Genomic DNA, 11,100 nt, shown 5'->3' with positions numbered 1-11,100 from the left:
TATTGTTCTTCACCACAATTGATTAGTGGTCGAGGGTCTAGTGTGGCAGGAGGAGGAAAGGAAAAGCTGTTGCACTGACAGAGACAGGAAGTAAGAAAAGTGAAGGAGCTAACCTAGTCACAGCTCGGAGCAGGAGGAGGCGCCGCTAACAGAGAGCGCGGAGGAGAACAAAGAGTGGAGTGAGACTGAAGAGGGGGAGAAGAGACACATTCCAACTAAAATCCAGAAGTCTCCCTAAAGTGAAGTAAAATTAAAGTAGCAGAGAGTAAATAAGGAACAGAATGAAACTGTTTGGTCCATTAAAGTGTTGATCTCTGGAGCTGAGCAGGTTTTTCTAAGCTTCTCACATTGGAGGTTGGCTCAGCTTTTAGTTTGAATTGAACTCCCAGCATCACATTCATAAAAAATAGCTTATAATTTGTGTACACTTTGACATTTAGACACAAAGGTCCTTTGGCTTTACAGACAATTTACCAAACTTTCTCTAACAAAGCACCTAACACGAAAAACAAAAAAAATCAAACCTAAATATAATCTTAAGGTTTATTTTACCACATCAATTGTTTCTGAAATAACCATTTTGTGGCAATATGTAAACTGTAAATGTAAATTCATTTTTTCTGCCTGTCAACACTCGCGCTGCTCCCATTGTCCTTACTGTATGTCAGGATGACAAACTGTCTCACCTGCCCTATTTCAAGTTGACCCATCAGACATCATTATGTGTGGCCCAGCAACCATGAAACTGTCAAAGAATAACTGATGTCATGGAATCGGTGTTACTGAAACTATACATCATCTGATGAGTGTGAGAGACTCAGGCTGAGGCTTTCAAATGAGTTATAACTATGTTTAGGTCTAGGGTTGATTAATTGGCTTGAGTCAAAGATCACTGCCACACCTCCACCTCGGCCTGTGTTTCGAGGGATGTGACAGTTACTGTGACCAGGTGGGGTGGATTCATTTAGACTGACATATTCTTCCTGCTGTAACCAGGTTTCAGTAAGACACAATTAATCAAAGTGATGTTCACTTATCAAATCATTTATTAGTCCACATTTGATTGTCCTGTTATTTTCTTCTATAAGAGGAGTGGATTTAATTTTAACTAGGGTGTTATGAATAACTCCTCTTGATTTGATTTTTGATTTATATAATTTAGGTGGTCGGGGGGCAGACGCAGTCTCTTTGGGGTACTGGGAGTTTTGGGTGGGAAGCGGCTGCAAAGAGAGGCGTGTAAGACGGTGACCCTGCCTCCTGGACTCAACTCTGGGTTGTCATAATTTAGGTTGTAAAATAAACTCGTCCAGATTTCTAGATGAGAGCCGCACCACCCAAAGTGAGATGGATGCCGTCTGTGCAAATCAGACCAGGTTTTCCCCAAAATGTTTTCCAGTTATCTATGAAGCCCACGTTATTTTCTGGGCACCACCTAGAAAACCAGCGGCTGAATGACGACATGCGGCTAAACATGTCATCACTGGTCACATTGGGTAGGGGTCCAGAGAAAACTACGGAGTCTGACATTGTTTTAGCGAAGTTACACACCGACAACATTAATTTTAGTGACCTCCGACTGGCGAAGTTGGGAGTCATTAGTGCCGACGTGTATAACAACCTTACTGTATTTACACTTATCCTTAGTCAGCAGGATTCAATGTCACCTGCTCTGGCCCCAGGAATACATCTGATTATGGCCGTTCGGTGTCTCTAGCTTCATGTTTCTGACTATGGAGTCTCCAATTATCAGAGTTGTTTTCTCAGCGGGTGTGTCGCTGAGTGGGGAAAATCGATTAGAAACATGAACAGGCAGGTGATGCTCCGTGGGCATTCGTTTCGAGCTATGACTCTTGCAAACTGCCACCTGTCTGAGTTCCCGGCTGCTCGGGAAGCTCTGGGGGGGCAGCTAGCTTGGGCTCAGCTACATATAGGAGGCTCCATTTATTACAAGTACCATTATCGCTAAAGGAGGAGGAATAACTGAACATGCAACACTCCGAGCACGAGAAAGAAGGAGAGGAAGAGGGGGAAGCTATTGCTTAGCTAGCTTCTAAGCTAGCCGACCTAAAGTAGCAAGTTAAATTTGATAGTTAGCAAGAATTTCTGTAACACAGGTGCTAAGCAGTGCAGGTGTGTATCATCACTCAAAAAAATTCAGATAGACCTAGAAAACAGTGAGCTTAATCCCTAAACAATCTGGAAGCAAGCACAACACAACACAGTACAGGCAGAGAAAACAGGAAGTGGGTACGGTTACCGCAGGAACAGGAAACAGCAGTCTGTCCAACTTGTATGTGTTGTCCCTACAGTATATTGTTGCTACTTTGTGCTGTCATGTAATTGTTGCTTTTAATTTGCATTTAATGTTTTATTCTAATTCACATTCAATTGTTTTATCAGTACATGAATGTTTTATCTATTTGTATGCATTGTGCTAAGTGCTTTTAATTGCCATTGTGTGTGTTATAAATAACCTTTCTTTGCCTTGCTTATATGTTTATTGTGAATTTACATCTGGAAGATGTATACGAGTTAAAAATGTGATAGCAATGAGTTTAGTTTTGCATTCCTTCACTATGTCCCACCTGCAAATGACAAACAGCAGACGATCCATAAAAATATACTCCCACAGAATAAATGGGCCTCCGTATAATACAACCAGGTATTTTTGTGAGTAGTATGGTAGAAGCTGACCAACTCTAAGAAGCTTTGAAAATGTCACTAAAGATTTCAGGCACTAGACAAAGTGCAAGCGCATAAGTACAGTAGATCCAATATGTGCACGTGATGCATACATTTCTCATTATCCAGCCACACTGGCTGCGTTAAGTGTGATCATGGGGCCTCCTGAGGCACAACTTTGTGTTTTTGCTGTAACAGGTGTTGTAACCTCTTTTCAATGCACCATAGAAAATAGGCATCTGTCCTGTATCCACCCACTGTAGGAAAGCAAGTGAAGCTAACCAGATGTCCAGGATGAAGAGAGTTGCTACAATGGCATAAATTCCATCGCTGAAAGCCTCTACCCAGTCTGAGGGGCTCATTGGGCAGGTAGGTGTAAAACAACATGGAGTCTGGAGTCTCCTCCACATGACCTGAAAAGGACAAGATTTGGGTTCATTTCTGCACGTGATACATGTCATTCGGAAAGAGACTGACATCCACGCTCAAACGTCATTTCAAACCCCTTTGTTGTGTTGTAGGTGGCTTTTTCCCACCAGTCTACAACCCATCCTAACAAAGTGACAGTTCACTGTGGCACTCAAACCTGTGCTCAGGTGCATCTTGTTAGATTTACTTTTCCTTGAAATGTGTCCAGAACGTGACTGGAGTCCACCTGTGACAAACTGTACTGACTGGACAAAACAGAGCCCTGATGTCCAAGTAACTTTCTGTAGACCTCTGTGTAAGTGCCATTTTTGTAATATGCATAAGTTTGATTTGAAATTGTTCTTTTTGAGTAATGCAGCTGAGTGTCAAGTTCATTTGAATTGAAATTTATTGTAAACCTGTGGTTACAATTTGTGATGGCCTTTTGGCGCCATTGTATGAGACGCAGGAAGTTCATTTTCTCTTATTTTATTCTGTGAATAAACGAGTGGACGGCAGAGCAACACGGTATTTTACCGTGAGTTGTCGCACCAGCTCAACGCGTAAATATTCAGTCACATGTCCGTTCATTATGTATTATTATAAGAAATGTAAAAACGAAAGACATTTAAATACGAACTACAGATAACCATTACACTCTGTAATAAAAGTGTGGTGACACTTTGTTACTCAAAGTGGCAAAAAACACCAATTAACATTTAAAATGTAACATAACCAACATAACAGGCACTAGTGGGCAAACAAACGAAAAAATTAAGATCTATGGCAAGAGTTACCAAAGGCTATCAAATTGGCCAATACAAAGTTCTGTTATGGCAACCAGAAATGAAAAAATAGTGCCGTGCAGCCCTATTCAGTAATGAACTTTTTCCACTCAACTATAGCCTTTTTATATGAAGAAGTCATGTCCTTGTCATGGATGGCATCCAAGAGGACTTCTGTCTGGAGCACAGAGAGCAGTGTGGCAATACACTTAGGATATGTGAGGTGAAAGGCATAATAACATGCCATGAGATACATCACGCTAGTATAGATGTCCTCTTTCAGGAAGGTCACCACAGGCATGGTTCCAATGGCCAGTAAGCAATTGGTTTCACAGACAATCACGACAGGACTGAAGAGTGGTCTCGTCTGAAGAAAGGTGTTCGTATCTTCTTTAGACTGATACAAACACAGAGAAAAACATTACCACAAAGACAATTCACACTAGTTGAATCTCATGGTAAAGTAAGTAATATGAAATTTCTCATTCATGCTCAACTGCTTTTACCTCAAGAACATGAAACATAGCTTCACTTGCATGTCCTAACTTCTTGGGTGGAGCCACAGGTGATGGGAACATGCCAGGTAACGCCTTTATCATGGCAAGTGAGTGCTTCACTGTTAAAAACAAAATTAATGTCATTTGACTTACTGCAGTGAGTTAGATAAACAAACATTAATATGTTTCTCACGGGATTCTCCATCGACACTCCATAAAACTGCCTTCTCATAAAAGGTCCCCCAGCGGGTCATCAGGTCAGGTAAGTGAGAGTCGAGAATCCGATGCAGATCGAGAATCCGACGCAGTTCATCCATGATCTGAAACAATCGATCATGATCAATCAATCATGGAGTTTGTTAAACACTGTAAATCTTACACAACCTAGCTGGAGGCCTAGGAAGCATTAGCCTGGTTAATATGAGACTGAATTGAAACTGAAATGAAAATGAGTTTTACATTTGTCCACAACAGTTTAAGTTTGTTCCTGCTATGGCTTCTAACACACATTTGGTATCAGATGAGTCTCAAAATTAAGGAATGTGTACAGAAGGAAATATTTTTGTATTTATAAATTTTGTGAATTTCCTGTGTGAGCTTCACTGAATTTGTGTGTAGATGTTTTTCCAAGGTTTAATTCAAAAATGCATTTTTACAAAAGGATATCTACAGTTCACAAATGACAAGCAGTTTTTAAATGTAAGTTCAATGGTCTGTATATACAGTAAATGTAACAATATAATGTATTTTAATGAAAACTGCTAATTTAAAAAAAAGATCATTTAAATACTTCTATGGATTTCTATTACATTGAACCTCTTTAATTTGTGGATTTTTATACTGACATACAACAATAAATATTTTATGTGAAAAAAAAAACCATTTTGGATAGTCAACCATTAAATACTGACTTTTATCCTCCCCCCACACTTTTCTGTTCCTAAAATAATCTGTTAAATTTGCACGGGATTTATTACAGGACTGTTGGATTAGGCTGACTTAGTTTTATTGCCAACTGAGTGTACTCCAACAGCACAGCACAGAGTCTGTGCACAAACAGGGTGCATTGAATGGCTTCTCTGTTCATAGAAATACTAGTGTAGTAACGACCACTTCACTCAATAAAATGACATTTTAGTTATTGTCTATTTCCTGTTGTACAGGCTTTCGGTGATATAATGATATGCACGCAGGCCGTGCCACCCTGTCCAAACTTCACGCCAGCCCTTCACCACCCCTCGGGAATAGCTCCGCCACTGGCTCCCGTCTGTTTGTGTTGAGCTCAGGACAAATCGCGGCCGGGGGGGGATTTCTGTCAGTTAATGACCAGCTTTAACAGACCTGGGGGTTTCCTTAGCTCAAACTGGGTAGAGGTACAAGGGTTTATTTAACGAGTGGAGCACACAAAGCGTGTGCACGGAAAGGCGAGCGAGCAGCTGCAAACGGGAAAACATGTCGTCGTGTGAGTTTGAATCGCTGGAAAAGTCTCTCGAGTCTCATCTGCCGGAGGCCGAGCTGGCAGAGATGAAACGCATTTTATACGGAAAGGAAACCAAGTGAGTTGCAGACAGTCGCTGTTAATTTAAATGTCGTCATCCAAGCCTACAATATCTGGCGTCTTGTGTCGCCTCACTACTCCGCTCCTGGTAAATGATTATTCTGCTGAGTGGGCCCCAGTCTGTACAGCACCCAGCCTTTCATCTGTCCTAACAACGGGCTGCTGGACAAAAAGTTCGAAACTTTTGGAAACGTGTCTGTCCAAGTCTCCCAGTTTGCTACATACTGAGTCTAATGGTGTTGTTGCTGTAGATGTTTCTACGGTGTGTCCTACACAGGCTGAACCTGGAGAGGCTCCATGCCAGACGGCTATTTATTTATTAGTCACATGTGTGAAAAAGGGGCAATGCGTTCAAGAAGAGGGGAAAATGTTGTTTTCATTCCTCTGCAATTTAGTTTTAATAAAGATAGTGATAATCTTCTATTCTAATAGACTACCACTGAGTTGTTCAGGTGACATATTCAAAAAGCTTTTTCTGTTAAACCAAAGGCTCAGAATCCAAAGATATTCAGTTTGCTAAGTAATATGGCAAAGAAAAGAAATGCACATAAATGTAACTTTTTCCCCCTCACAATAATTTAAATGATGAGTTGGTGTTCAAAATAGTTGCCAATTACAGGCAATGGTCTGCTTCTCTTCTCACTACTGACTTCAAAACATTTTAACACTAAGACTCATTACGTCTTCTGCTGGTTCTCTGTTATAGGAAGCTGGCGCTCCCAGCATGTGCTGTGGAAGCTGCCTTCAAGCGTGACTTCGAGCTGAAGGGTTACAGCTTTGAAGCTGCCCAGGAACAGCTGAGGATGCCCAGGAGAATCCGAGTGGGACTCATTCAGCACCGCATTGTTCTTCCCACTGACGCCCCCATCCTGGACCAGGTCAGGACTCAATCACATGCTACTAACTAAATCAACATGTGTTCAGAGGTACCAGTTGTGGTTCAGTAGCAGTGGCGTAGGTACAGACTACATGCTGTGAGACATTTGATATAATTCACTTCTTAAAACTGCTTATGTAAAAGTGACTGGATGTGCCCTCCACAGATCAATGCCATGCACAACCGGGTTGGTGAAATGGTCAAGGTTGCAGCCATGTGTGGTGTAAACATCATCTGCTTTCAGGAGACTTGGAGTAAGTACTTAATGAGTCACAACTCCAGTACAGCTGTAACTGTATATGTTCATCTACTGTAAATAAAACACTGAGTGTAAAGCAGACTGACTCACATTTTTCTTTTCACAGCCATGCCTTTTGCTTTCTGCACCCGTGAGAAAGAACCATGGACAGAGTTCGCAGAATCTGCTGAAGAAGGAAACACCACACTCTTCTGCCAAGAGGTGAGATTCCACATGTCTGACACAGTGCAATGGTATGACTCACATCACATGTCTGATAACACTGTAATTCTGTCCTTAGCTGGCCAAAAAATACAACATGGTAGTAGTTTCCCCAATTTTAGAACGAGAACAGCTGCAGAGCACTCTGTGGAACACAGCGGTGGTGATCTCCAACTCTGGGAATGTGCTGGGAAAGAGCAGGAAGAACCATATCCCCAGGATTGGAGATTTTAATGAGGTCAGTGGGTGATTTCATTCAAACTATATCACCCACAGCATGTGTGCAGAATTAGGCAAACTGCTATGTTCACTGTGTTTTCTTCACACTCAGTCAACGTATTATATGGAGGGCAACACTGGCCACACAGTGTTCCAGACACAGTTTGGGAAGATAGCTGTGAATATCTGCTACGGGCGCCATCACCCTCTCAACTGGTTCATGTACAGTATGAACGGAGCTGAGATCATCTTCAACCCGTCCGCCACTGTTGGAGCACTCAGGTGAGGGACTAAATGCAGTAATTGTTATTTCTGCCTCAGGCTCCTGGAGGAAAATATTAACCCTCTCACCCCTACAAACCTCCTGTTTCTGTGTGGGAGCATAAACAAAGTTAAGTCCACTTAAACCAGTGCCCACACGGTGAATCAGGGTGTTTGGGTTGCCCTGGAAGTATGGGGCCTTGATTTTATGTGGTCTAAAAAGGCAATGCAATAATAGTAGTCTGGGTCATTGTATCAATGTTACTGTTATGTATTGCTACATATTATGCTATATGCCTGAACAACAATGTTGTCTCTTCTCCACAGTGAGCCCATGTGGCCTATAGAGGCCAGGAATGCAGCAATAGCTAACCACTGTTTCACATGTGCAATCAACCGTGTTGGAACGGTGAGTCTACTGCAGTCCGACTGCATAGATCACAACTATGAACCATGGCGCAGGAACATGACCGATCAATTCTACAGCACTGAAATAAAAATAACTGTAACTCTGGTCCCACTCAGCTGCTGAATAATCACTGGATTGTGACTTTGTGTCTTTCTGTATTTTACACAGGAACTTTTCAAAAGTGAATTTACATCTGGTGATGGAAGAAAAGGTAAGAGACAGTTCACTGAAAAAGCTATAATTTCATTTAACTTGCATTAGTATACACACATTCCTGTCCAGTATATGTGTCTGAGCCAATCTGAATTCATTACATGGCCAGATAAACTGAGGACAGTGTATATTTGATCTTCTGCCATCACCTCAGGATTTACTCCCTTTCTGCAGGATTAATCTGTATCTCTGCATGAATTATTTTTCTTTTAGCAGGTGTTTCCTCATGGTGGGGGGGCCTGCTTTTTTTATTACTCCATTATGCAGATGAATGTTTTCCACTATATTTTTGCTTTAATATGTTAATCTTTGGGCTGTCAGGCAAACCCTCATGTGTTTTTCTAGTCTTATATCACTTAGGGGTTTAAAAGAAAAATCAATTTATTTATTCTGCAAACAGGAGGGAGGACGCAGATATGGAGTGAGTGACTTTAATGTCTAAAAAGATTTGCAGGCAAGGTAACAAGAACAAAAGTTTGCAGCATAAAAAAAAATCCACAGAAATATGGCAAATTGGCAGGAAGCAGGTGGAACTGGCTGGTATACTACTGACTGGTTTGAAACTGGGAACAGGTGTGTAAGTGACTGGTCACTGGTAGGACTGAGAAAGTACTGGACATCTGGTGGCTGGCTGGAGAAGGGCAGTGATTGTGTGGCTAATATAGAAAGGCAGGGCCTAGGGCAGAATGGGAAGAGCTTACAAGACGGGGGCTGGGATTGACAATATGCTGTGTACTGTGGCTGTTACTGACAGGGTGAATTATTTCTGTACCATTTACAAACTGCTTTCCTGACTCTTGCAGCTCACCACGACTTTGGACACTTCTATGGTTCCAGTTATGTGGCTGGGCAGCCGCACCCCAGGGCTCTCCAGAACCCGTGACGGGCTACTGGTGGTAGAGATGGATCTCAACCTCAACAGACAGATCAGTGACAAATGGAGTTTTAAGGTAAATTGACCTGGGCATTGCTTAAGCAGCCTCCCTACTTCAAAAAGATCAGGTTTTGCCTTTTTGTTCCTGGGAAGGGGTTTTGGAAACACTTTAGTTGTGATAGAAACAGGTTCAAACATACAATCCATTCTTCTCCATGACTGTCACACCTACTGTTCTCACTGCACCTCTGTTTGCAGATGACTGGGCGGCATGCTGAATATGCAGAGGAACTTACCAAGGCTGTCAGACATGACTTCAGACCCAGCATAGTGAAGGAGTAGAAGAGAGTCCACATATACTCACTGGCCACTTTATTACAACTCTATGCACTTCATTGCAACACTTCCACCTTCACATTTATGTTTATGAAGTTCAACATGTTTGTTTTAGTGTGAACTTGTCATAAATGTATAACTTCAAATTATATGTTTAGTGAGGCCATAATTAAAAGGCTACATTATATTCAGAGGTGTTCCAAATGTTCTGACCCTCATGTATGTAGTTGGGGAGGACAAATATCGAGACTCTTCTGAACATAATCTGGTCCAGTTCAACAGCACCTTTTAACTATGACCTCAATAATTGAATTTATACATTTGACTGTCACCAAAAAGGAGTTTCATGAACATAAATGTTAAGGCCGAAGTGTTTCATTGAAGTGCATACAGGTGTACCTAATAAAATGGCCAGGCTGTACATCATGCAACTTCCACAGAGCGAAGTTAGTGAGATGAAATTCAACATTACCATTCTAGTCCCATATGATGAACAAGGCCCAGCTTCCTCCTCTCTGGCCACATATTTCTATTTAACCAGGGTCTAAGTGCTTCATTAAAAATGCATGTACAAAGAAAAATGACAAGGCGTGACCATGTGTTCAAAAATCCTTTAATCACAACATATAAATGCAGCTGTGTCAAATAAAAAAATAAGGTTTTCAGTTTAAAAAGTGCTGTTTGTTTTTACCAAAGAAAGCACAATGGGAAGAAACCACATTTCATAGATTCAGACTATTTCATGGTAAAACCTTTCATTTAAATATCATTCTGTCTGTGTAGTGCAAAAATATAACATGACCCCAAAATGTAAAAAATCACTTTCAACAGAGACCAAGATAGAGTCAAAACTGATCGGAACATGCACACCATGCGAAAGCACACCATGCGACTTTTCATCTAATTGACCATTTCTGATTTTAGCTAAATATTTTAGTACTAGGTTTATGACCAAATATCTGCAAAATTGGCATTTCAGTCGGCCCAAGCTAATGTTAATGCTAACATACTAAAGTCAAACAATGTACATGGTGTTTGAAGGCCATGATATGCTAACCCCTGGACATAGGAATAAAGCTTACCTCTCACACTAAGGTGGCATATTTGAAACATATTAAAACTCCAAACAATGCTTGAAACAGCATCTGGAGTATTGCATTGAACTTTTTTCTGATTTGATAGATGTCACACTGTATGGTGTTAATTACCTGAGGGACTTGACTCAAAAGAACTACTTCCTGTTTTCCCTGTTGACACAATCATCTGAATAAAAAAGTGACTAAGAGGTGAGTTAGGAGGAGGCAAGTGGAGAAGAGGCTGGAGGCTGCAGATGAGCTGCCTGCACATTAACACTGCACAGAATGAACAAGTTGGTTATAATAAATCTTGTCATCATCAAGCCTGAGTTATGTGCACACAAGTTCCTGATAATTCCTCTTCTAGGTCTTGATTCATCTACTGTGGCTGCACAAGTCTGAAACCTAAGACTTCAACAGATCCCACATGCAGGAAACCACCATT

At 41.3% G+C, this 11,100-nt stretch overlaps 1 protein-coding gene across 1 annotated transcript; it reads left to right on the top strand.

Annotated features, from left to right (window-relative positions):
* The first annotated feature begins 5,574 nt into the window (after positions 1–5,574).
* On the top strand, positions 5,575–9,677 carry upb1 (ureidopropionase, beta). The gene is given in 11 exon segments (XM_020599281.1): positions 5,575–5,928; positions 6,637–6,808; positions 6,974–7,061; positions 7,173–7,267; positions 7,347–7,505; positions 7,599–7,768; positions 8,075–8,156; positions 8,325–8,367; positions 9,173–9,215; positions 9,217–9,319; positions 9,502–9,677. Coding segments are annotated over 11 exon segments (1,143 nt in total). The 5' UTR covers positions 5,575–5,824; the 3' UTR covers positions 9,586–9,677.
* The last annotated feature ends 1,423 nt before the right edge of the window (positions 9,678–11,100 follow it).

This window comes from Monopterus albus, unplaced genomic scaffold (genome assembly GCF_001952655.1).
Source record: "Monopterus albus unplaced genomic scaffold, M_albus_1.0 scaffold40.1, whole genome shotgun sequence".
NCBI lineage: Eukaryota > Metazoa > Chordata > Actinopteri > Synbranchiformes > Synbranchidae > Monopterus > Monopterus albus.
This window is presented reverse-complemented; position numbering and strand designations above follow the sequence as displayed.